Raw genomic sequence first — 24,842 nt, 5'->3', positions numbered from 1 at the left:
GACGCCCGGATACCCTGTTGTCAGTCTTCCCACCAGTGCAACCCCTGGTCCCCACTTCCCCAGCTCCTAGGCCCCGCCTACTGTCCTTTGACCTCTGACTCTGCAGCCTGGGAGCCTAGGCCCCGAAATTTTCCGCTCAATCCCAGAGCTCAGTGACCTCTCGGGACAGTTCCTTGGACTCGAGGTCCATCCTCCCACCTGTCACTCCCATTCTGCCCTCAACTTCCACTAGGGACAGTTCTCTGGTCACTCCCACTCTGAGGCTCCAGTGTGGACAAGCTTTTAGGCCGCCCCCCACCTGTCATTCCCACACAGTCCCCTGCCCCCCCAGTGTCATTGTCCTTCTTTGTCACTTCACGCTTCTCAGGCTCTTGCCGGGCCTTTGTGGCTCTTGGGTGAGGTCACCTCACTAGGGTCAGCAGCAGAGTCACAGCCAGTGCCCATGGTTGGCCAGGGGCCTCCTGCCTGCCCCAGTCTTGTTGAGAAGTTCCAGTTGCCAGCACCTGTCCTGGCTGTCTTCCTGCTGAGCTCTGGGAGGCACTGGATTCTCACTCATAAAGGCTGCTCAGGAGGCATGGGCACCAGGCTGTTTCTCACTGGGCGTCTTGCCTATGACGGCCGTCTGAGAGGAGCAGGCCGGGCCATCTGGTGTTGGGTGTGGTGTGGCATGGTGGTGGATATGCTTATGTTGGGGGCATTGCCTGTGAAGGTGAGACTGGCTTCTGCTAAGACATGAGCTCAAGACCCATGTGAGGGTCCCCTCAGTCTCCAGTCCATGGTCTGCAGATTAGCCAGTACCCTCTTCCTTCCTGCCTTCTACACCCTCAGAGAGGGTGGCCCTCAGATGGGTGATCAGAGCCAGGGATCTGCTGGATGATAATTGACCTCATGTTTTTTTGTTTGTTTTTTGAGACACGGTTTCTCTGTGTAACAGCCCTAGCTGTCCTGGAACTGTAGACTAGAGTGGCCATGTACTCACAGAGATATCCACCTGCCTCTACCTCCTGAGTGCTGGGATTAAAGGCCTGCCCCACCACCCCATGCTTTCTTAGTTGGGCCAAACAGGCCATTCGGCAGCTTGTTTCTGGGGCTGCTGGGGTTTCAGGGAGCCCTTTTGCTTGTTTCCTGCCTGTCCTGCCTGCCCAACTTCCTCCCAGCCTTCATAGAGGGGGCGTGTCCGATGGCCAAGGCCTGCCAAGCCTGTTCCACCCTTCATCCTGTCCCCACCCCTAGCCTAGGTATCAGCTCCTGCAGAAGTCCAGGGAAGACTTGCTGCCCTTGGTGTCCCATCTGCTGACTTTACAGCTTCAAAGACTGAAACTAGAGAGTCCTAAGTTCTGGGCCCCAGGTGCTTGTGAAAGCAGCTGTGTTGTGTGGGCCACTGTGGGATAAAAGGCACATCACAGGTGTTGAAGGGCAAGGAGTAATGGTACCAGCTCACATTCCTGCTCTAAGTGGAGATCTGACTGCTAGAAGGCACTGTGTGGCGCTCTTGGGTGGGCCGTGATCTGGAGATCCTGGCTGAGGCTGATGTTGTATGCCTACTTCAGGCATTGGTCAGATGGACTAGCAGCTCCAGACACCAGACTAGGGTGACAGTGAAACACCCACCTACTTATAGGGTATGAGGTGTCCTGAGAACCTTGATGGTGGCACTGAGGTATCTGCAGGAGGTGGTAGCCTGCAGCCCCCACCAGGCTAGAGTGGCCAAGCTCAGTGCCTATTTCTGTGGCAGGTGTGTAGATGAGTGGAGAAGTGGCCCCAGGGCCTGAGTGGGTGCCAGACACTAGCTCAGTGACATGTGGGGACTTGTGGAGTGACCAAAGAGCTGTGGTGAGGAGAGAGGATCCAGGATATGTCCATCTGTCCAGTGGCTACCTCCCTCTGATTCTAGATGCCCAATATGTAGATCAAGGGCCTGACTGACAGGAGCTGCTTCGTCCAGTCTCAGCCTGGGGTTGTCGGACTTCATGAAACTTGATAAATCCATTTCTTGCCCCAGGAGAGCCTCACAGTTCACAGTGCTGGGTGTCAGCTTAAGGTGTGGCTAGCTAGGACTTTAGCCTTGTTTTCAGCCCCAGGGCCCCCCACCCTACCTGTTCTGCATCCCCCAGGTCACTATTAGTTGGGCTGGGTGCTTTGTTGACCCAGCTCTGTCATCAGACTGCAGAGGGGGAGTCTTGGGCAGATGCATACCAGGGTGAGGGGCAGGGAGGTCTTGTCTGGTTCTGGCCTTAGGTTACTTATGTCCCCTAAACTGCTGCTTCACGGCAGGTGGGGTAAGTACTGTTCTGTTTGCTGTGGTGGAGTCTCTTGGGAGTGGGGTTTGGGAGTCCAGTCTTGTCCCTGAAGAGTGTAGGAATTTGAGTGCACACATTAGGAATGCAGGGCTGTCCAAAACTGTCATGGCCCTAGTGACCCCCATCTTATCAGGCCAGGGTCCTAGTTCTCATGGATCTGCAGACAGACAGGAATCTGTCTGGACAGTGGAGATGTGGTGGGAAGCTAAGGTGTTAGGAGGGGCCATAAAGGAAGGCTACCCTAGACAGGCCCACAGAGTTGCAGGGTCCCCTTCAGACCAAGGGCATGGCACATATGTGACATCCTGGGGTTTGCAGGTGCTAACATCCCTGGACTCCACCTTATATGAGTTAGAGCAGTGGTTCTCAACCTTCCTCACATTGTGCTGACCCCAACCATAACATTATTTTGTTGCTACTTCATAGCTAATTTTGCTACTGTTATTAATCGTAATGTAAAAATATCTGTGTTTCCTAGTAGTCTTAGGTGAGGACACCGAAGGGCTTGTTCAAGCCTTCTTTCCAAGGGATTTCAACCCACAGGTTGAGAACCACTGAGTTAGGCAATTCCCACAGTCACCCACACACTAAGTAGAGAAAGGGGAGGTTGTTCCCCAAGGTTGGGACCCCTTGAATGATTGCTCCAGCATAGGGGTATTTGAGGTTAGTAATATTAAGTAAAAATTTGTAGCCAGGTAATGGTGACACGCACCTTTAATAGCATTCAGGAGGCAGAGGCAGGTAGATGTCTGAGTTCCAGGTCAGCTAGGACTTCCCTGCCTCAGAAAACAAACAAACAACACAACTGTCTTTATGTTGTATGTGTGTGAATACACGTGGATGTGGGAGCATGCATCCCATGGTATTCATGTAGAGATCAGAGCAGCTTGCAGGTGTCAGGTTGCTCCTTCCACTTTGTGTTCACATCCACTTTGTGTTCACATCCTGGGGATGAAACTCAGGTTCTCGAGGTTAATTGGAAGACATATGTCAACTGAGCCATCTTGATAACCTGTATGGTTTGGTTTTTTCCTTTTTTTTTCTCCATTTTTTTATTTGAATTAGAAACAAAATTGTTCCCTCTCCCTCCCGTCCTCCCCTGCCCCCCCAACTAAAACCCTACCTATCCCACACCCTTTCTGCTCCCCAGGGAGAGTAAGGCATAGGGTGTCATCAGAGTCTATCATATCCTTTGGGATAGGACCTAGACCCACCCCAGTGTGTCTAGGCTCAGGGAGTATCCCTCTATGTGGAACGGGCTTCCAAAGTCCATTCCTATGCTAGGGATAAGTACTGATCTACTACAGGAGGGTCCATAGATTTCTGAGGTCTCTTCACTGACACCCACGTTCCTGGGGTCTGGATCAGTTCCCAGTTATCAGTCTGGGGACCAAGAGCTCACCGTTGTTCAGGTCAGCTGTTTCTGTGGGTTTCTCCAGCCTGGTCTGGACCCCTTTGCTCATCATTCCTCCTCCTCTGCAACTGGATTCCAGTTCGTTTTTTCTTTTCTTAACCTATACTTGAACATGTGGATCTGGGTTGGTCTTAGCAGGGCATGCTCAACCCTGCAGGGTGTTGAGCAGAAGTCTTGCCTTCCACCTATTCCACCTACCCCAGTCTAGCATGGCCCAGGGTTACCAGCAAGAGTGGCCATTATCATTTTCTAGGTGAAGCTGTATTTCCCCAGGTAGGGCAGCTTGATCCTACTTAGGTGCCTGGGCCTCACAAGGGGAAGTCAACTGTGTCCTTGTGGTTCCTGTTAGTCCTGGGAACAGGGTAGAGGGTGCCTTGGTGGGGACAGTGGCTATTCTTAGGTGGTGAGATCAGGGGTTCTGTCAGTGAGCAGCAGTGAGGCTGGGGTCCTCAAAGGCAGCTTTGAGTTGAAGCATCTGCTGGACCATGAAACTGCTGGAGGGTGGTGGTACAAGGAACCCTTGCAGTGGGCTCCTAGGTCAGCTGGGTCCCAAGAGGCACCGGCCCCCAGGGCCATCCTGGCTGGGAGAGGGGTGTCCCTCTGCCCTGCTGACTGCCCTCACCGCACCCCCAGGCCCTGTTTGTACTCTTCGTGCTGGCGTACATCCACATTGTCTTCTCTCGGTCGCCCATCAACTGCTTGGAGCATGTTAGAGACCGATGGCCACGGGAGGGCGTTCTGCGGGTGGAGGTGCGCCACAACTCGAGCCGGGCGCCAGTGGTCCTGCAGTTCTGTGATGGTGGCCTTAGTGGCCTGGAGCTGGAGCCAGGGGGCCTGGAGCTGGAGGAGGAAGAGCTGACCATGGACATGTTCAACAACAGCTCCATCAAGGTGAGCGGGGGCTGGGCACCCACCCACTGGACCAGCAGGGACTTCTTGCAGGCCCCACTCACATCTTGGTCCCTTGTGCCTGCAGTTTGAGTTGGACATTGAACCCAAGGTGTTCAAGCCACCAGGTGGCACAGATGCCCTGAACGACAGCCAGGACTTCCCATTCCCTGAGACGCCAACAAAAGGTGTGCGGGGGCCAGACAGGGAGGGTGGCAAGGCCATATCGAGAGTGGAGCCAGCTGACCACTCTGTCCCTGTCTCTGTAGTATGGCCGCAGGATGAGTATATCGTGGAATACTCACTGGAATATGGCTTTCTGCGGCTGTCACAGGCCACGCGCCAGCGCCTGAGCATCCCAGTCATGGTGGTCACCCTAGGTGAGGCAGCCTGGTCACCCTGGTAGGCTGGGGCTAGGCCAAGGAAAACAGAGGGCTCCCTGGCCTCTGTGACCAATATTGACCCAATTGCAGATCCCACACGGGACCAGTGCTTCGGGGACCGCTTTAGCCGCCTGTTGCTGGACGAGTTTCTGGGCTATGATGACATCCTCATGTCCAGTGTGAAGGGCCTGGCAGAGAATGAGGAGAACAAGGGTGGGGCTCCCGGAGTGGAGGGGATAAGTGGGGTGGGGAAGGATGGTGGTCCCCTTTGCTCACAGCTGCCTCCCCCAGGCTTTCTGAGGAATGTGGTGTCTGGGGAGCACTACCGCTTTGTCAGCATGTGGATGGCACGCACATCTTATCTAGCCGCCTTTGTCATCATGGTCATCTTTGTGAGTGAATGGGAGTGGCTGGCGACCCTGGGGCGGGGCCTTCTGGGCTGGGGTCAGCTCCCTGGGCTCCACTCCCTGACCCCGCCCGCCCGCCCGCAGACCCTCAGTGTGTCCATGCTGCTGCGCTACTCGCACCACCAGATCTTCGTCTTCATCGGTGAGTCCTGGCCGGCCGGGGGTGGGGTGGGCTCTCCCCAGGCCCTCACGGGCGGCCGCCCTGTGCCCGCAGTGGACCTGCTACAGATGCTGGAGATGAACATGGCCATCGCCTTCCCCGCAGCACCCTTGCTGACCGTCATCTTGGCCCTCGTCGGTGAGGACCCCCACTGCGCCCCTGCCCCCGCCCTGCCCCACCCGCGCCAACCCTGCCGCCTGTCCCCGCAGGAATGGAAGCCATCATGTCTGAGTTTTTCAATGACACCACCACGGCCTTCTACATCATCCTCATCGTGTGGCTGGCTGACCAGTATGATGCCATCTGCTGCCACACCAACACCAGCAAGCGGCACTGGCTGAGGTGGGCATGGGGCATGGTCGGAAGGAGGGGTTGGGTGGAGGTGGCCTCTGGTGGGGAATGGGGTCAGGGGTGCATCTGGGTGGGTCGGGGAGGGGCCTGTCTGGCAGGGTAGCTTCTCTGTCCTGGCAGGTTCTTCTACTTGTACCACTTCGCCTTCTACGCCTACCACTACCGCTTCAACGGGCAGTACAGCAGCCTGGCCCTGGTCACCTCCTGGCTCTTCATCCAGGTGAGAGCTGCCCCTGCCCCACTGTCCGTCCCCCGCCCCCCACTGGCTGGCTTCATGGAGCCAGCCTCACTCACCTGCCCCCCCCCCCAGCATTCCATGATCTACTTCTTCCACCACTATGAGTTGCCGGCCATCCTGCAGCAGATCCGCATCCAGGAGATGCTATTGCAGACACCTCAGCTGGGCCCCGGAACCCCCACGGCACTGCCTGACGACCTCAACAACAACTCTGGCTCCCCTGCCGCCCCCGATCCTGGCCCTCCGCTAGCCCTGGGCCCCAGCTCCAGCTCCTCACCCGCAGGCGGGGCATCTGGGCCTGGCTCGCTGGGTGCTGCCGCCTCAGTATCCGGCAGTGACCTAGGCTGGGTTGCGGAGACTGCCGCCATCATCTCGGACGCGTCCTTCCTATCGGGCTTGAGCGCCTCATTGCTGGAGCGGCGGCCAGCGGCCCCCAGCACCCCGGACAACGCGCACCCCGACCCCGGGGTCCCTCAGGAGGATGCGCTGGCGCCTGCTGGGTCCTGAAAGCACCGACTCTGTGCCCGGCTCCCGGCGGGGCCGCGGCCGGAGCCTGAGAGCAGTGGTCTGCAGGGAGAGGGGCTGGCGGCAAGGCGAAGGTTCTGGAAGCGGCCGGGACAGGGCGGCAAGGTGCGGTGGGCTCATGGCCGCGGCCGCCTGGTGCTCCCCAGTGCCTCCCACATGACGCCTGCCCGCGCAGGGCCGAGCGCCCGGGCCCGACTCGCAGGTGGCGGCTCAGGACGCGGGGCGCACGTTCAACGCTATTTAATTGCAGTGTACAGAGTCGTGTTTGTATATAGAATAAACTGTCGTGGACGGCGCAGCTGTGTGGTCCTTCAACTTTCCGTGGGGGGCGCCTGCATCAGGCGCAGTGGCCGGAGCCTGGCGCAGTCCCCTAGTCGGGCACGCAGCTCCCCGCGCCGCAGCAGTGCAGTGCGCAGCCGCTCCCGCGCCGCCTCAATGCGCAGCTCCAGCTCCCGCAGCTCGGCTTGCGGCCCAGGCCCGTTGGAGCAGAGCCACGGGTCCCCACTGGCCTCTTTGGTTTCCAGCAGGAAACGCACGCGCCGCTCTCGCTCTCGTTCTACCGCCCTACGCACCCGCCTCCAGCGCCCTGCACCCTCTGCTGCACGCAGTTGCTCCTCCTCGGGGCCGCTAGGACAGAGAGAAGGAAGTGCCCCCATGCAGCCCACCTGGCCACCTGCCTGGCCTGTGACACACCCCACCCTGCCTCTCCCAGCCTCGTGCTCACCTGATCTCCTGCTCCACCCTCTCCTGTTGCCCCACCGGTGTCCCGGTGTTGAGGGCTCGGTGGATCTTCTAGAGACACAGACAAGTGTGTCAGTGGGCGCCTGGGATGCTCCACCCACCCCACTCTGTCCCTGTCGACTCACCTGGCTCGTGTGAAGCCAGTACTGCAGCTTGTTGCCCCTGCGGATGCGTGGCAACACCAGGCGGTAGAAGACATGCTCACCCAGGGAGCTGAGGAGTGCGCTGCCCAGCCCGAGGCACAGCAGTACGAAGAGCCCCGAGAAGTGGTAGACCCCCATCTGCAGCGTCTGTGGACGGCAGCAAGGTCCCCACAGGGCGTCAGGATGTGGACCTCTGGGCAGGGCAGCTAGGCAGGGAAATCTCGTGAAGGAAGGGGTGCTGGGGCTGTGTAGGGCAAGCAGGAATGCTCACGGTAGCTCCCCACCCTGTTCCCCGAGCGCCTGCCCACCTCCGTCACGGCGAACACCCGCTTCCCGCAAGGTACCATCTTGTACCACTTGTCGTGGAGCAGGTCAATGAAGCCTGAGGACTTATAGCGACTGATGAACTCCGACAGGTTGGAGGTGAGCGGAGAGTTCTGGGGCAGCCCTATGCCGTAGCCTGGAGAGGTTGAACCGGTGGGAAGTGGCTCCACTAGAGCTGCATGCACCCACAGCCGGGGTCTGGGATCCCCGGAACAACGCCACTACGCACTCACCCTCAATGGCGAAGGGTTTGCCCACAGTGAGCAGCTTGCAGTCCGCATCAATGGATACCTCGTAATCCAGTAGTGACTTGTCCATGATGAAGGCGTTGAGCTTGGGTGGGTCACTCCTGTGGGGCAGGATGGCTCAAGGTCAGCAGGCTCTGAGGGGCAGGCAGACCTCTGACACCGCACAGTACCCCACAGACTCACGTGAGCATAGCCACTCCGTGTGGAGTGGTGGGTGCGCTGTGGCGCCGCATGTGTGCATGCATCTCAGGAAAGCTCGCCTTGATGTAGGCCTCCGCGCTGCTCTCCCACACAGTGCCGAAGCGGAATCCTTGGGAAGGGTGGTGCAGCTGCGGAGGAGGAGTGCTCAGCCAGCAGCCTGCGCCCCCCAACAGGGCTTGCTTGATCGTGCAGAGACCTCGCACTAAGCTCAGATTCAGTACCATCAACTCTACAAATGCTCTATTGGGAACCCCAGAGACACGCCAATTCTGCTCTCATTCCCCACCCGCAGTCCTCACCTGGCCACGGGGCCATCTACCACTTTGGTGCCTAGAGCATCGGGCAGACCTAGTTGCAGGGGAGCACAAGGCTGGAGCAGGATATCCGCAGAACTTGACCAGCTACATCCCAAAGAGGGGAGGAGCTGTGAGAAATACCATGAACTCCAAAAATATGAAAGGTGAAATAAACCCACATGGGCTTCAGCGTGCCTGTCATCCCTGCAGTGGGGGTAGTTTTTGTTTTTTAAAGAACTGGTGCTTAAGAACAGAGGTGTCTGGAGCCTGGTATTGGTGGGACACACCTTTAATCCCAGCACTAGGGAGGCAGAGGCAGAGGCAGGAGGACCTCTATGAGTTCAAGACCAGCCTGGTCTACAGGGGGAGTTCCAGGACAGCCTCCAAAGCTACACAGAGAAACCCTGTCTGGAAAAAAAAAATGGAGGTGTCAACCAGGGGTGGAGCCCCACCTAGAATTCCCCAGTGAGGGGCTGGGGTGTGGTCAGGGGTGGAGCATGGGACAAGGGCTTGGAATCCATTTCAGGCACTGCAATTAAGCGAGTTACTAGAGAAGGGAGTGTGTTAGTAGTCACCCATTCCTGCCAATCCCAGTGCTTACCCCACCCTGACTATAACCCTTAGCCCCTCAGCTTTCCCCCACCTTGGGGTCATGGATTCCAGACAGCTCCTCAAAGGTCTTGTCCCCAACCATGACCGCAGCCAGGTTGGCCGTGTAGCTGGACAGCACCAGGAGGCAGAAGATTGCCCAGAGGTTCATGAGGAAGCGTCCGGTAGGACACTTGGGTGTCTTGCTGGACACAGTGCGTCCAAAGAGGATGGCATAGCAGAGGTTGAGTGCAGAGGAGTAGGAGAAGACAGTACCACGGTTGCGGCCACGAGGTGTGAGTCCGTAGGGGCTTCGCCATTCATACAGGGTAAGGAAGAGCGCTGTGAGATGCAGGGCAGCAAAAACACCCACCCACATGGACCAGTGCAAGGGCCACATGAAGGCCCCGATAGGCGAGGCTGTGTCTCGTGTGCGCACCATGATGCCCAGGCTGGTGGAGAAGAAAGGGCTGGTGAAATCCACCACCTGGGACCGAGCTGAGTTAATACTGAAGCTGGTCACAGCCATATGTGCCCGGCCGGCCAACAGGTCACCCACCAGGCCTGTCCAGCGCCCATCACGCAGGGCCCCATATTTGCCATCCCCCACAATATAGAGCTCAAAATCAAAGGCCAGGTCCTCCGCCAGCCGCTCCAGAAGGTCAATACAGTAGCCATAACAACATCTTCTCAGTGAGCGGGGTACTGAACCATTGGCTAATGCTGCAAACAGCGCATCCAACCTGGCTGAGTCATTGGTGCCTGAATCTAGACACAGTTGCCCAGCTGGGCACTGCCCATCTTCATCGGATTCCCTGGTGAACACAAATGGGTGTTCCACCAGAGTTACCACTCGTAGCTTGGGCCGTGCCTCGGTGCCAGATGGAGATGGGACACGGATAGCAGCTGCGCCCGGCTCAAAGTCCAGCTGTCCATCCTGCCAGCTGCCCACTGTTGCCCACGCTGGGGCACCCAGCGGATCTCGGCGCAGGCTCCACACCTTGAAGTGCCGAGACACGTGCACCTGAGAGGAGCCTGTCACCCACACAGTCCCTGTTCGGCCCTGGAAGGAGGTGTTGCTCAGAAATCTGGGGAATATAAAGGGTAGGGATTGTCAGAACTCTGAGAGACCTGCTCCTTGCTCAGCTAGCATCCCCTGGAATCCATGGGAGCTCTAGTCCTGAGGATGGAGGTACAGCCACCCAACTGTCTAGGTTCTGTTCCTACTGGGGCACCCACCTCCTGACACACAGGGGACAATGCCAGAGTGCCTCCTTCCCCTAAGCTGGACCCTACTCACCGAACCAAGGTTTGACCAGATGACTCAGATCCACCTGGTTTCAGGTCCTCACAGCCGGCCACAGCTGGAAGCAGGACATGCTCTGGGTGCACAAGGGCCATGCTGCTGAGTGCCCGTGCCACAAGCTCTACCGTGTCATGGATGGCAGCTTCCAGTGAGGGTCGTTTGATTTCCCCCAGCGCCAGCACCCCAGGTGGAAGGCCAGCTGTGGGCAGTGCCTCAGCAGGCAGCGGTGTGCCCAGTAACCATTGGGGACCCGGTGGCGCAGCCTCCAGAACCTCATGTGCACGGGCAGCACTGCAACCGAGGAGAACAGCTGCCGGCACTAGGCTCTCCCCTCCCTCCAGCGACCCCAGCAGGGCCAGTCCAACCCGAAGGCTCTCATTCCCACTGTCCAGCCGGCTCAGGTCCAGCACGAACTTTGGGGCCTGGCCAGCACGGCTAGTCCAGAGTGTCACAAGGCCACCAGGGTCCCGGACACGGCATAGTACTAGAGCAATGTCCTCCCAGGCATGTGCCTGTAACAGGGACACCAGCACATCCAGTATGGTTTCCAGAGGACTGGCCCAGTCCAGCTGCAGGTGGAACGGGGTCTGGGAAGAGGTGGTTCCAGTCAGGACTGGCTGGTGATCTTTGTATTCACGACACCATCTCCACCCCACCCTGTCAAGGTGTCCTCTTGAGAGCTGGGCATCAATCATCCTGGCCCCTTCAGCTTACCCATGCTCTAAACCCAGCCGTGGCTCCCCAGTACCTGCTCCCCCCGCCCCAGGCTGGTCTTGAACTTGCTAAGTGTAATTAAGGACAACCTTGAACTCATGATCCTCCTGCCTCTATGTCCAGAACCCTGGGATGACAAGCATGCATTGCTACTTCCAGGTTGTGCCATGCTGAGATGGAATCCAGGACTTTATGCATACTGGACAAAAATTTTACCAAATGAACCCCAGCCCCAGCTTTCCCTTGTTTTTTTGGTTTTTTTTTTTTTTTTTTTTTTTTTTTGCATGTAGCATTCCACCAGCTATGATACCTTTCTCTATATATACCAATCAACTCCTATACATCCTTCAAAGCCCAGCTCTGTTGTCTCTTCTCTACATAGACCTTGACATTATCCAAGGAGAACTTTGCATTTCTCTTGAGCTCTCCCAAACTTCAGTTCTCTCTCCTCTCCTCCCCCTCTCTCTTTCTCTCTCTCTCTCTCTCTCTCCCTCCCTCCCCCCCTCCCTCCCCACTTCAGTCCTGACCTAGTTCTACCCCACCTGCTCAGGTTGGTATTCAGCACACTCAGAAAGTTCTTGGGGGGTTGTGTTTCACATTTGGAATACACAGCAGCCCTGGAAGACACCCAAATACCACTGGGTGCTGCCTGGCAGGGACACTGTGCTTAGGAACACATAAGGATACCACAGCTCTGTGGAGGGAGGCCAGCAAGGCCAACCCCAGAGGATGCAGGACTGGCTCAGAGGCTGGAAGCACAGATGAGTGCAGTTCCCAGAGCAGGGGCGGTCATTAGCTTGGGTTTCCAATCTCCCACCAGACCAAGGAGCCTTAGGGGATACAGGGAGTCCAGGAACATGGGTCACCGGCCTTCCTCTTGGGCTAGGGTCTCGGTGGATGCAATCTCATGACAGGTTATTGAGGAAGACCTCAGATCTCCTATGTCCCAGGGTCCCCGGATGAAGCAACAAGAGACCTCGTATGAAGAAACAACCTAGCTGGGTGTAATGCTGCATTCCTTTAATCCCAGGACTCAGGGAGTAGAGGCAGGTGAATTTCTGTGAATTCAGGACTAGCCTGGTCTACACAGTGAGAGACTATCTCAAAACATTAAATATTAAAAAAAAAGACATATCAAGGATGGGATATGCGGAGATGGGGATGACCAGTGCTGACCTGGGGCTGGAGGCCACCAGAGAGCTGTGGGTTAGGGAATTGCCTAGCCTGTAGGGACCTGTGGGAGGGAAAGATGGGCTTCCGGGAGGATTTCCCACACTGCTCAAGCCCAGGGAAAGCACATTGGCGCACCTTCCTAGCCAAGACGTGCTTAGGAGGGAAGGACTGGGACAGGGGTCCTCTCCATCCCCTGGTTGAAGAAGTGTGGGGCTCCCGGTTGCTTCCCGTCCCCGCACCCCAGTGTCCCCCACGCTCCCCCGCGTACCGGGACTCCGAGGGGCGCGCGCGCCTCCCTCCGCAGGACGCTCAGCACTGGGGTCTCCGTGGCGGCCGCCAGGAACTGCAGCAGGCGCAGCTCGGGCCGCGCCTCGGGGAAGGCTACCGAGGCCACCACGCCGGGGGGTGCCAGGAGCTGGCACAGACCTCGGGCCAGCGACGCAGGGTCCCGGGCAGGGGACGCGACGGCCACCAGTTCCAGACTCACGTTGTGCAGCAGCCGTGGCGCGGGGGTGGCCAGGGCGGCCAGGGCGCGGGCGCGGGCGGCAGGCGCGCGGGGCAGGAGCACAACCAGGCGCACGGAGCCCCCGGAGCGTGTGGCAACCCCACAGGGCTGAGGGTGACCGCGCACCGCCCGGGACCCCAGCACCAGCGCCAACGCCAGGCCCAACCACAAAGTCCGCACGCACTCCATCCCTAAGTTGCCACTGTGCGCGGGGAAGGAGGGACACCTGGGCCAGCCCGCTCCCGTCCTTCCTGCGGGTCCTGGCGTCCACTGAAGGAGGAGCTGGGCTGCTGCCTGAGTTTGCTGTGGCTGGCAGGGCAGGGTTGGGTGATGCCTCCCCGAGCAGTCTCTACGGCTCAATACTGTGTACACCCTGGGGGAAACCGAGGCAGGTACATCTGGTGGAAATCTGTGAGGTAGATCTGCCCTCCAGTCCTGGCAACAATCTTGAATCACAAACTTAAAAAAAAAAAAAAAAGATAAAGTACCTGTATTTACATCTTGGATTTGAGAGACAGCTTTTGGGGGTCTGTCTCTCCGGATCGAAGTGGAGTTCTTAGATTTGGCAGCAATTGTCTTCACCCACCAAGCCATCTTGTTGGTTTTTGTTCTCTTTTAAAATATTTATTATTATTGGCGCTTGCCTTTAATTCCAGCACTTGGGAGGCTGAGGCAGGCAGATCTCTGAGTCTGAGGCCAGCCTGATCTATAGAGTTCCAGGACAGCACAGCCAGGGCTACACAGAGAACCCCTGTCTCAAAAAACAAAACAAAACAAAGCAAAAATATTAATAGTAGTAGTTTTTTTATTATTTTGAGAGGGTTTCTTTTCGTTTTGGTTTTTGTTTTTCGTGGCAGGGTTTCTCTGTGGCTTTGGAGACTGTCCTGGAACTAGTTCTTGTAGACCAGGCTGGTTTTGAACTCACAGAGATCCTCCTGCCTCTGCCTCTCGAGTGTTGGGATTAAAGGCGTGCGCCACCAACGCCCGGCTGAGAGGGTTTCATTACACAACCCTTACTAGTCTGGAACTCTGTATTTAGACCAGGCTGCCCTTGAACTCAAGATCCACCCAATTCTGTTTCCGGGGTATTTGGATTCGTTTTTTTTTTTTTTTTTTTTTTTGCGGGGGGGGGGTGTCCTTGCATGTGAGGGCAGCGCTCTCAGGGACCACTGGGTCCCCTGGAGCTGGATATGAGCCACCCAGCATGGGTGCTTGGAACCAAAGTCAAGTTCTCTACAAAAGCATCTGAACTAACCAGAGCAATCGTCCTGTCCTCCAGAACTCATCTTTAACCTTCAAAACCCAATGTCAAATGTACTGCTGGGAAAAATCCAGAACACACACCACATGAGTCCCACAGACTCATTTTCCTATTGACTCATTTAGGGACTCCCTGGCCCCTCAGTTCAGAGAGGACAAGGGCAGATGCAGTTCAGTGGCTCCTGCCTCTCAGGGGCTTGCATAGGCCCCCCATAATCGCTTGAGCAATTGCTTACACTTCCTTCCTCACCATTCCAGAACTCTATAGTTCCCAGTTGTCTTCGTCCCCCAACTCAACTGACTCAGGGTCCAGTTGTCATCCCCTGAGTGTAGGCTGTAGGATCAGAGACCAAAGGCTTCCCCAGCCAGGAGGCTCCTGCTGGGAACTCTATGGTCTGTCCTCATAGGCAAGACCTCGGAAAATATGGCATTCTCCCAAGACTATGCTGGGCAGTGGCCTGCGGGAACACTCAGCCCTGATGAATGAATCTACTCCCCACCATCCTCATTCTCCTTGCAGAGCCAGCATTAAAGGGAAAACATCCATTAACCAAATAAAAATGTCAGCAAGACAGACTGCACCTTGAGCTGCCTTTTAATGAGATGGCTTGGCTCTGAGGATGGCAGGCAGTCTAGGCACCTGGCCAGGGCTACAGGGTACATCAGGTTAGGGGTCCTTCGGGGTTCCTGCCTGGGACCACCATACCACTTGGACACTCTCCCCAAGGCTGAAGTGCCACCAGCCTTATCCCTTTGGATGTTGCTAAAGTTCTCAGAAATCTGCCCTTGTCCATACTAGCTGGCACTCATTCTACAAACACTCCTGGATGTCGGTTGTTTGGTCCACTGAACACCAGGCAGCTGGAGTGCAGGCCTGTCAGGATTCAGCGTGGGGCCTCCCACTCCAGCTGAATGAAGACTCGCACACAAGACTTCTTTTTGGGTGTGGGTGGGAAGGATGCCTCACACAGTGTGAACTTATCCCCAAGAATCCTGTTCTGGCCATTTCATGTCAGTCTCCCACTGTGGCATTTTGTGCAGGGCTTTCTCATTGGGCATGTGTCCCCAAGGTCCCTCCACACTTCATGGATGGACCATGCTGCATCCATTTCTCTCCCATGGGCTGTGCTGCCCTTTGCTTCTACCCTGTCTCCCTCCTCGCACATGAGGATGTCTGTGGGGTCTTGGCCAAGGTTGCCCCACTGCTCTGAAGACTGGAATCATGTACCAGCCTGGTAATTATGATGGCTGAGTCCCAAGGACAATTCTTAGTCCTTATGACCCCCAAAGATCCAATCAGCTGGGGAAGATGAGGGAATAAATCTAAGAGCCCAGTGTGGGGCGCACGCTTGTCATCCAGGTGCTAGGGAGACTAGGCCAGCGGAATCCCTGTTGAGGCTAGCCTGGGCTAGTGGGCCTTTCAGTCCAGCCATAGCAGGTGAGCACCCAGTACGTGGCAATGCAAGGCTCCACGACACAAACATGCACTGATCCCAACCAGAATCCCAGGCAGGAAACCTCAGGTCACTTTCCTCACCTGTCTCAGGAAACCTCCAGAGGCCTCTGGTGTGCTGAGAACCCATGGTTGGTAGAGTCCCTATGTGCCTGCCTCTCCCCAAACCTCTCCCAAGGGAGCAGGAGCAGCTGGAACAAGCCAGGGAATGGAGGGAGGGTCAGGGTATCTGGGCCAAGAATGCAAACGAGCCAGCTCAGTGGGGAAACTGAGGAAAGATTCATGTCGTAGGAGGTTGTCGTTCCTCAGGGTATGGTCATGTCTTGCCACCAGCTGTCTGGGAGTGGGCAGAGGGCACAGCGGTAGGGGTTCCGGTGTGAGGCCAGCACTAGCACCAGCACCCACCGGAGCTGCGGCGGTGACAGCTCTGCTATATCACAGACTTTCTGGATCGTTAGGCAGAGTTGACGGTGGTTTTCTGGAAGGTTCTGTGGATGTTTGGGCTGAACTCCAGACTGGTTGGCAGCAGCCCCAGAACAGTAAGTATGTGGAGACTGAGCTCTGGACACCCACGTGGGGTTGGTCACTGCCTGGTTGGCCCCAGTGAGCAGGGACTGACTCTTCACGGTCAGCCCCCAAGCCACCCCACTCTACCCACGCCACAGGGTCCTCTAGCTCAGTATACACCGTGTCCCCTGGTGTAAGGCCTCCCGACCATGCCCCGCCCTGGCCCGAGGGACAGAACAGCCGAGTCATAAGCTCCTTTGTCCATTCATTGTTAGAACACCAGACCACAGACCAAAGGCAAGCGTTTCCCTGACAGCTGCCCCGCACACACGCACGCAAGCGTCACTTAGAGGGCCGCGTGATGATGCGCGTGGAGAAGTCGAAGAGGTCCCGGTTGATCTTGCGCAGGCTGCGCACCTCCTCCTCCAGCTCCAACACCCGCGCTGGCAACATCTGGTTGCCTAGCATGTTCTGTAGCAAGAGGGGCGTGTGGGCGGGGCTGCTCCTGCCCACCCACCAGGCCCCGCCCACAACCAGGCCCAACCCCGCCCACCTTCGCCAAGTAGCCTGACAGGTCGGCCTGCAGCTGCTCTAGCCGCTCCAGGTAGGTCTGCTCAGTGCCCTGCAAAATAGCAAGGTCACCCCGTTGTGTCCCGCCCGCCAGCCACAGGTCCACAGTGCAGGGCCTAGGACCGGGCCTTGTGACAGCCAGGCAGAGGAGCTGCAGAGAGCAGGTGTGGCCAGCTCCCAAACCCATCAAGTCCCACTTTGGAGACCTCAGGGGCAGGGCAGTGTCCTTCTTGGACACTAGATCCTCAGTCCGTCCACCACCCTCTGTGAAAGGGCTTGACACCCCTGACCCCTGTGGGGTGCCACAGAGCTGGCCCAGGGCCCCATGGGAGCCACTGAGAACAGCGGTGTGAACCCTAGGAAGAAGCTCTTCCCAGTGGGTGCTCTCCCTGCTCTATTCTTCACAAACCGAGTGACCTGGTCACAGTGGGAGCAATGCATCAAGTCATCTCGTGAATGTGGGCTGATGCAGTGCACCTTTAGATAGAAATTATGGGGACAGGTGCCAAGCATGCAGCAGCGGCGGGGCCAATGACCTAGCAGTAAGGACTCAGGCCGCTAAGGAATGGCACCAGCACGAGGGGGACTCAATGCTCTGGAGCAGTGGCTGGGTGGGTCCTACCTGCAGGTGCAGGCCTAGCTGCAGGCGCAGGCCCCCACCCTGGGCCTCATCTCCGTGCTCAGCACCCAGTAGGTGCTTGTTGAAGTGGGGCAGGGGCAGGCTGGGCCTGAATTCAGGGTTCAGCATGCTGGGCGGGGCCAGCATGATGGCTGCATTGGTCACTGGGCCTGAGGGACACAACAAAACACAGTGTCAGAGTCTGGCTGGTGGTAGAGAGCCCTGCCTTGTACCCAGCGTGGTCACACCTTTGAGGGTGACTGTACGCAGACACTGCTTGCTCTTCACGTCCCACAGTCTCACTGACTCATCATGGGAGCCCGAGAGGAGAACACTGCCATCCGTGGACACCGACAGGCACGTCACTTGGTTCCTGGGACAGGTGGACAGGGTTGGGTGCTGCATGGGGTGGGGGCTGTGCTGACCCCACCTGGCCAAGGTGAGACTACCTGTGCCCCTTGAAGACTTTCCCCACATTCTGATCAGGCCGGAAGCTGTGCTCTCTCTGTCCCGGCTGTAGGTGGAAACAAGTTGTCAGTGTCTGGGATGTGGGGCACCTACTGTGTGGTCCTTGACCCCCCCAGTGGCCACTCACCCAGCTGCACAGGTCCACCTGGAAGATAGTGCCATCGCTACCTCCACAGAACATGTGGTGCTCGGCCAGGTCCATGGTCACAGAAGTGATGCCCACGTCAAACAAGACAGACAGAAGCAGGTCTCCCGAGGAGATGGCCCACAGCTGCAGGGATGGGAGGCCTGGCACCATGGACATTGGGCACACAGCCAAGCCAGGGAGTTGGGAAGGCTGAGGCCCCTGGCACCACCCTGTCCATGCCATGCTACAAGCCTCCAAACAGACATGTAGGCCATGCTGGCTGGTGGTGCAGGCACCTCAGCTGCTGCAGGAGCAGTGACGACCCAAGCACCAGCCAGGTGAATTACATCACCAAGGGGATTAGGTGGCCATGTCTTCACTCTCTGTGCTCCTAGGCACAGGCAAGGGGGTCTTTAAGCTCCAGGCCAGTGTGGTCTACACACCCACACCAGGTTCCAAAGCAAGCTGTAGCTGCACAGTGAGACAGCCCCCCCCCCCAAATAAAGACTGTCTGTGAATAGAAGACAAAAGAGGGCTGCAGGTGGGGTTCAGGTAGAGGGCTGAGCTAAACATGTGAGGCCTGGGCTCCATCTCTAACACTGTACCAACAAACAAACAACCCCAGACCGTCAAGGGCAGCTGGCCACTGCAGCGTGGCCAAGTGGGAATTTCCAGCAGACAGGCTAGACCGTCCATCTCCGGGTGTCCTTGGTCGGACACAGGGATTATAGGCTGTCTGGAACCAAGGTAGCCAGGGGGAGGTCAGTCTCCCTCTCTCCTAGGTGAGACCCAGTAGCTGCCAGGAATTCATGGGTCCAGTAGGGGATGCTACCTTCACAGTCTGATCCAGCGAAGCGGTGGCCACCCGGGCCATGGGGCCCCCAAAGCCACAGTGCAGGTCTGTGATCGGGAGTGTGTGTTGAGACCAGACATGCCTTGGGGCGAGGATCCTGGACGGGTCTGCCTGCAGCACACTGGGCCAAGGACAGCAGTGAGAGAAAGTCCCTAGCCTGCCTCCTCCAGGCCCCATGCATGGGGCACCCCAAATGCCCTGAGGCCCCCAGAGCCTCTGTGCACAGTCCTGGCACATGCCCTACCTGCAGAGACTCCAGACGAGCACCAGACAGTCCTTGCCTCCTGAGACAAAATGGCTGCTGTCACCCGTGAACTTCAGGCATGACACATCTTGGTAGTGACGGCTGAGGACAACCAGGAGGTTCCCAGTGGAGACCTGGAAGAGGCTAGGCACTGGTCAAGGGTGACAAAGATTGTGCCACCCCACAAGAACCCTGTCTACCTGCTCCAGGGTCACTAGTGGATGGGACCAGGGCACCAAGGACTTTGTCACTGTGCACTTGGCCAGGACTGGCTATGCCCCCAGTGTCTGATGGTAGTGCGACCTTACCCTGTCCCCAGGAAAGGGGGATACAAGTGTTCTGTGTCCTCTGAGCCCCCAGGGAAGCTTATGCTTGGACAGCCGGAGTGCCTGGATCTATAAGGCTGGTGCACATCCATTCCAACACACAACAGGGAGGGGACCAGGGAATGCAGGACGGACAGTGTGGTGAGCTCAGGCATGTGTTAGGCAGAGGTGGGCTCCAGCCCTGCTCCCAGGCCATGAGGCCCTGGGCTCCAGGCCAAGGGCTGCTGTTTCTGTTGGGTGTTCGGGTAACTCAGGGTGGGAAAGGAGGCCATGTCCATCTTCACACTGCTGCCACAAGGAGACTGCTGCTCATGGCCGTCAGTAGAACCTCAGCTAGGCTCCTGGCTGCCACACAGGTGTTGAGACTGCTGGGTTCCTCTTGAGCTCCTCATCCCAGAAAAATGGGAAATTCCAGCCTTGAACACAGGAATCTGGGGAGACTGTGCAGCACCCCCTGAGCTCAGAATCCTCAGGGTGGGGCAGGAGCCACCTGCCAGCCCTTTAACAAGAGGAGGCACAGAGCTAGGAGTGGGGAGTGGGGGCGCACCTATATGCTGTTTAGTTTTTGTCACTTTGACACAAACAAGAGTCACCCAAGCCGGGCAGTGGTGGCGCCTTTAATCCCAGCACTCGGGAGGCAGAGGCAGGCGGATCTATGTGAGTTCTCGACCAGCCTGGTGTATAAGAGCAAGTGCCAGGACAGCCTCCAAAGCTAGAGAAACCCTTTCTCAAAAAAAAAAAAAAATCACCCCAAAAGGCTTCCATCTTGCTGGTGGGCCAGTCTGTGGGGCATTTTCTTGATTAAATGATTGACATGGGCCCTCCCACTGTGGGTGGTGCCAGCCCTGACAGGTGGTCCTGGGTTGCATAAGAAAACAGGCAGGCACTTTGGTGGCGCACGCCTTTAATATCAGCACTCAGAAGGCAGAGGCAGGTGGATCTCTGTGAGTAAGAGACCAGCCTGGTCTACAAGAGCTAGTTCCAGGACAGCCCCCAAAGCCACAGAGAAACCTTGTCTTGAAAAACCAAACAAAAAAAAACCAAACAAAAAACAAAACACCCAAAAAGAAAGCAGGCTGGAATGATATGGGGGTTGGGGAGGGTGATGGTTTTTGCACACCTTTAATCTTAGCACTCATGAAGCAGAGGCAGATCTCTGAGTTCCAGGACAGCCTGGTCTACAGAGCAAGTTCCAGGACAGCCAGGGCTACACAGAGAAACCCTGTCTTGGGGGTAGGGATGGGGGCCAAGAGAGTAGCTGAGTGGGAGAGTACCAGCAGACTCTGAGCCCTGGGCTCCACCCCCAGCACTACATAAGCCAGGCACTGCTATCTCAGCACTGGGGAAATAGGGACAGGAGGATTGGAATTCAATGGCTACATAATGAGTTCATGGCCATTCTGGGCTATGTGAGACCCCATCTCAAAAATACAAAATAAAGGACTAAGGAGATGGCTCAATGCGTAAAGCTCGGGCTGCTCAAGCGTGAAGACTTAGGGTCCAGTTCCCAGAACCCACAGAAAGCCGTAGGTGACAGTGTCGGCACTCCTGCAGGGGGCTGGCTGCTCTCAGATGCTGACATGTGAACTTTTCACACTGACACAGACATGTACAGGAAACCCAAGAAAGCATGCAAGAGGGAGTTGCAGATGTGCCCTCTCACACAGCAGCACAACCCAGTGGATCCCTCCTGTAGGACCGACGGGACCCTGGCCTTGGCTTCTCAGCTTCACAATTGTGGCCTGAGAATGACATGGTGGCCCTGGGATGGTTTGGAGGAAGATGAAGTCAGGAGCAGCAGAAACATGGCTGACCCCAGCTCTGAGCAGCCAGTACCCTCCACCTAGGGCCAGGCCAGGACACAACCTAGAACTCTGACTCCTCCAGGCTCACTTATGGCCAGGAATCTGGGGCAAACAGAAGGCTGACGGACAAATGACCTCTGACTCTGGGGAAGCAGGGTGAGGGTGAGGCGCTGGCACCTCTTATCATGACTGTGAGACAAAGGGCTATCACAGGGTCTGGGATAGGGTTTTTTTTTTTTGAGACACAGTTTCTCTGTGTAGCCCTGGTTGCTCTCGAACTCACGCTGTATACAAACCTGGCCTCTGTTTCCCGAGCGTTGGGATTAAAGTTGCACACCACCACCGCCCAGCAATAGTTTTATATTTTAAAAGATTTTATTTTTAAATTTATATGTCTATGGGTACCCAAAGAGGTCAAATGACGGTGCTAAGTTCCCTGGAGCTACAGACAGTTGTGAACCACCATATGGGTACTAGGGTCCTCTCCAGGAAAAGCCGGTGCTTTTACTGCTGAGCCAATTGATAATTTTTTAAAATTCTGTATTTTTCAGGTTTATTTTCTTTATCAGTGTTTTGCCTGCGTGTGTGTGTGTGTGTGTGTATCACATGCATGCCTGGTGCCCACCAAGGTCAGAAAAGGGTGTCAGATCCCCTAGAACTGACATTATGGATGCTGTTTGCTGTCATGTGGGTGCTGGGAATTGAACCCAAGTCCTCTGTAAAAGCAACATGTGTTCTTAGCCACAGGAGCGGTTCTCTCTGCTGCTGACTGAGGATGTCAACTGCTAAGTTGTCGAGTTCCTGCTTCCTGCCCTGACTTCCCTCAATACAAGCTGTCAGATAATATAATAACATAATAGAATAAGCCAAATAGATGATTTCCTCTCCTCCATTGCTTCTACTCAATGTTTGTCAATAGAAAGCAAGCTAGAACGCTCCCCCTTCCTAGGTTTCTTTCTTGATTTCCCATAAAGGTGGGGACAGCACCAGGGCCACCACATTTGTGATGAATGAGGACCCTACAGACAATGGTCACATCTGGGGCCTCAGAAGTGACACATACATGTGACAAGCTGTTTTTACCTCCCACAGGTAGATGCTCTCTGCAATTCCTGCCAGGACATACAGGCCATTGGGTGCTGTGGTCAGACAGGTGACCGGACCAGGACACATGATTTTCTGTTGGAGCTGGTCCTAGGGACAAAGAATATAAGACAAGCTGTGTGAGCATCATGAAAAGCCAAGAGCTTGTTAAGTACAGAGAGAAAGAGGAAGGAGTAGGAGTGAACAGAACTCCCAGTGAGGGGTTGGGATATGGCTCAGGCTAGACCCCCCTGCCTAGAATCCCCCAGTGAAGGGCAGGGTTGGGGCTTGGTAGTAGGGGTCCTACCCAACATGAAGGAGGCTCTGGTTTCTAGAACCCCCAGGTCTCAGACAGTGCTGAGAGTGAAGATTCAAGATCCTTTAAGAGGGTTACAAGATGGGGCTCAGAGGTTAAGAGCACTGACTGCTCTTCCAGAGGTCCTGGGTTCAATTCCCAGCAACCACATGGTGCTCACAACCATCTGTAGTGAGATCTGGTGCCCTCTTCTGGTGTGCAGATATACATGGAAGCAGAATGTTGTATACATAATAAATAAAATCTTAGAAAAGAAGGCTACAAGAGCCGGGTGGGTGGTGGTGGTGGCGCTCGCCTTGAATCTGAGCACTGGGAAGCAGAAGCAGCTGGATCTCAGTGAGTTCGAGGCCAGCCTGGTCCGCAGCGCGAGTTCCAGGACAACCAGGACTGAATAGGGAGGCCCTGTCTCGAAATCCCTCCCCGCAAAGAGGGCAACGCATGGGCCACCAGTCTGTCTCTTCCCAAGATCTCTGATCCGCCATGCCGTCCAAAAGCACGACGTCTGACCAACCCCATTTTCCTTTCCGCATGAAAATTAGCGTTCCCGAGCCTAGGAGTGTGCAGTCGGGGGTTGGCCAAAGGTCTTCATCTGAGCATGCACTCGGGAACATCAGGCGCCTTTGCACCAGCAGCCCTGGTGGGGTTAGCCCTCGGCCGGCCCGCCAGGACGCTCGCACCGCCCGCGGCCCCCACGATGCGGAGGCTCCGCACCTTGCGCTGCAGCTCCCAAGTGCAGATGTAGTTCTTGCCTTGCTGAGCCGCCAGCAGGTACTCGCCATTGAGCAGCGCCAGGCCCCGCGGCCCCGCCTGGCCGCCGCGGTAGGTGAGCAGGTTGGCGCCCGAGTGAAGCTCCCACACCACGCAGCTCCATAGCTGCGCCGACGAGTCCGTACACACGGCCACTTCCATGGGCGCCGCCATCTTGCCGGCCAGCCCCGCCCCCGAATCCCGTCACCCTCAGCGAGATTCTCAAAATGGCTCCCGGCGGGCTAGAGCGGCGCTTAAGCGCCTCCCCGCGGCCGTCCTGGAGCGCGCGCATGCGCAGTCGCTTCACCGAGTCGCGGAGGCGGTGCTGCCCGGCGTCTGCGGGCTCCGCCAGGCCTCCAGGGGCCCGAAGCGGCTCGGGCGGGGCTCATGTACGCATGCGTCCAATGTTCGCTGCGGCGGGGCGGCCCCGCGTGGAGCAGAGGGGCGGGAGGGGCGGAGCCGCACGGCCCGCACATGCGTACCAGCCTGGCTGGGCCCGGGCGGAGCGGCCGCAAGCGCGCTCTCCGGGCTCGCCCCGAAGGACAGACGGCCCCTGCTCGCACGGGTTGTCGAGGCGACTGTTACACTCAGCGACTACAGACTCAACCGGACGGTTCTGCTGGGTGTTTTGGCTCAAACTTTTACAGTTTTGGGGTTTTTTTGTCTTTTCCTCTCGAGACACTCGTCCTCGAACTCGCGGCAGTCCTCCTGCCTCCGTTTCCCGCGTGCCGAGATGACAAGCATGTGTCACCGCGGCCGGCTTACTTTTTAAGCTTTGCCTATGCCGTTATACTTTTATAGAGACCCAAAGAAATTAGTTACTGCATGTAAGATCAGGCTGCGTACACCCCGAGGTGGCTCCGGCCAGGGCGGCTCCGGCCAGGGCGTTGCTCTGGGTGATTAACCGCTTGCTGATCGACCACGGCCTTTATCGATTCGCTCCTCTTTGACCTTTCCTCTCTGGAGGCATAAATTTCAGATTTGTGTTTGGGGCACTCGGTGTAGACCCAACAAGTCAATCTCTAGTCCAACGACCTTTACGTAGTTCACCTCAGGTCACAGCGTGCCGGCCATCGATAGGCCGGGTCTGAGTTAGCCACGGTGTGTGTGTGTGTGTGTGTGTGTGTGTGTCTGTCTGTCTGTCTGTCTGTTTGTGAGTGTGTCTCTGTGTGTAAGTGTGTGTGTGTCTGTATGTGTGTGTGTCTGTGTGTGTGTGTGTCTGTCTCTGTGTGTGAATGTGTGTGTCTGTATGTGTGTGTGTGTCTGTGTGTCTCTGTGTGTGTCTGTGTGTGTGTGTCTGTGTGTCTCTCTCTGTGTGTGTGTGTGTGTGTGTCTGTCTGTCTGTCTGTGTGTGTGTGTTTTCCCCTAACGTGCAGCCGGCCGCCGGAGCTCTGCTCTGCACCAGCTGGAGCCGCGGGCCGGACCGGCTCAGCAGAGGCAGGTGCAGTGGAGCGCGCCACTCTGTGGCCACCAGGTGGCAGGCGCAAGCCGCGGGGACATGGAGGACTCGGAGGATATCCACTGGGGCACAGATCCATAGGCATCTCAAGAGAAGGCAC

At 56.8% G+C, this 24,842-nt stretch overlaps 3 protein-coding genes across 3 annotated transcripts; 1 reads left to right on the top strand and 2 right to left on the bottom strand.

Moving 5' to 3' along the window:
* Window positions 1-4,347: 4,347 nt before the first annotated feature.
* On the top strand, window positions 4,348-6,962 carry Tmem259 (transmembrane protein 259; the record flags this gene model as incomplete). Its single annotated transcript, XM_027419432.2, is given in 9 exon segments — window positions 4,348-4,605; window positions 4,691-4,790; window positions 4,872-4,982; window positions 5,076-5,198; window positions 5,277-5,377; window positions 5,477-5,690; window positions 5,762-5,894; window positions 6,024-6,123; window positions 6,214-6,962. Coding segments are annotated over 9 exon segments (1,575 nt in total), but the record flags the coding sequence as incomplete, so codon positions are not given.
* Window positions 6,947-16,247, bottom strand: Grin3b (glutamate ionotropic receptor NMDA type subunit 3B). Its single transcript, XM_027419444.2, has 8 exons — window positions 15,703-16,247; window positions 12,669-13,364; window positions 10,508-11,100; window positions 9,263-10,295; window positions 8,306-8,451; window positions 8,108-8,223; window positions 7,859-8,010; window positions 6,947-7,697 (listed from the first exon to the last, which is right to left on the bottom strand). The coding sequence occupies exons 2-8, from the start codon at window positions 13,092-13,094 to the stop codon at window positions 6,978-6,980; spliced, it is 3,186 nt and encodes a 1,061-aa protein (XP_027275245.2). The 5' UTR covers window positions 13,095-13,364; window positions 15,703-16,247; the 3' UTR covers window positions 6,947-6,977.
* Window positions 16,248-16,373: 126 nt separating this feature from the next.
* On the bottom strand, window positions 16,374-23,491 carry Wdr18 (WD repeat domain 18). Its single transcript, XM_027419439.2, has 10 exons — window positions 23,248-23,491; window positions 22,221-22,331; window positions 19,007-19,140; window positions 18,742-18,883; window positions 17,910-18,053; window positions 17,764-17,828; window positions 17,563-17,687; window positions 17,318-17,484; window positions 16,679-16,747; window positions 16,374-16,596 (listed from the first exon to the last, which is right to left on the bottom strand). Exons 1-10 carry the CDS (start codon window positions 23,455-23,457, stop codon window positions 16,468-16,470), a joined length of 1,296 nt encoding a protein of 431 aa, XP_027275240.1. The 5' UTR covers window positions 23,458-23,491; the 3' UTR covers window positions 16,374-16,467.
* Between the last annotated feature and the right edge of the window lie 1,351 nt (window positions 23,492-24,842).

Source organism: Cricetulus griseus, chromosome 5, assembly GCF_003668045.3.
Source record: "Cricetulus griseus strain 17A/GY chromosome 5, alternate assembly CriGri-PICRH-1.0, whole genome shotgun sequence".
NCBI lineage: Eukaryota > Metazoa > Chordata > Mammalia > Rodentia > Cricetidae > Cricetulus > Cricetulus griseus.
This window is presented reverse-complemented; position numbering and strand designations above follow the sequence as displayed.

Bases quoted from the DNA above. Each gene is read 5' to 3' on its own strand.
- Wdr18 (XM_027419439.2), bottom strand. From the start codon at position 23,457: ATGGCGGCGCCCATGGAAGTGGCCGTGTGTACGGACTCGTCGGCGCAG. The intron at 17,829-17,909 runs GTGAGTGGCCAC...TTCCACCTACAG, and splicing joins AGGTGGACCTGTGCAGCTGG to CCGGGACAGAGAGAGCACAG. The intron at 17,485-17,562 runs GTGTGACCACGC...TGTGTCCCTCAG, and splicing joins GCGTACAGTCACCCTCAAAG to GCCCAGTGACCAATGCAGCC.
- Grin3b (XM_027419444.2), bottom strand. From the start codon at position 13,094: ATGGAGTGCGTGCGGACTTTGTGGTTGGGCCTGGCGTTGGCGCTGGTG. The intron at 11,101-12,668 runs GTACGCGGGGGA...ACCTCTTCCCAG, and splicing joins GCGCGCCCCTCGGAGTCCCG to ACCCCGTTCCACCTGCAGCT. The intron at 10,296-10,507 runs GTGAGTAGGGTC...TATATTCCCCAG, and splicing joins TCTGGTCAAACCTTGGTTCG to ATTTCTGAGCAACACCTCCT.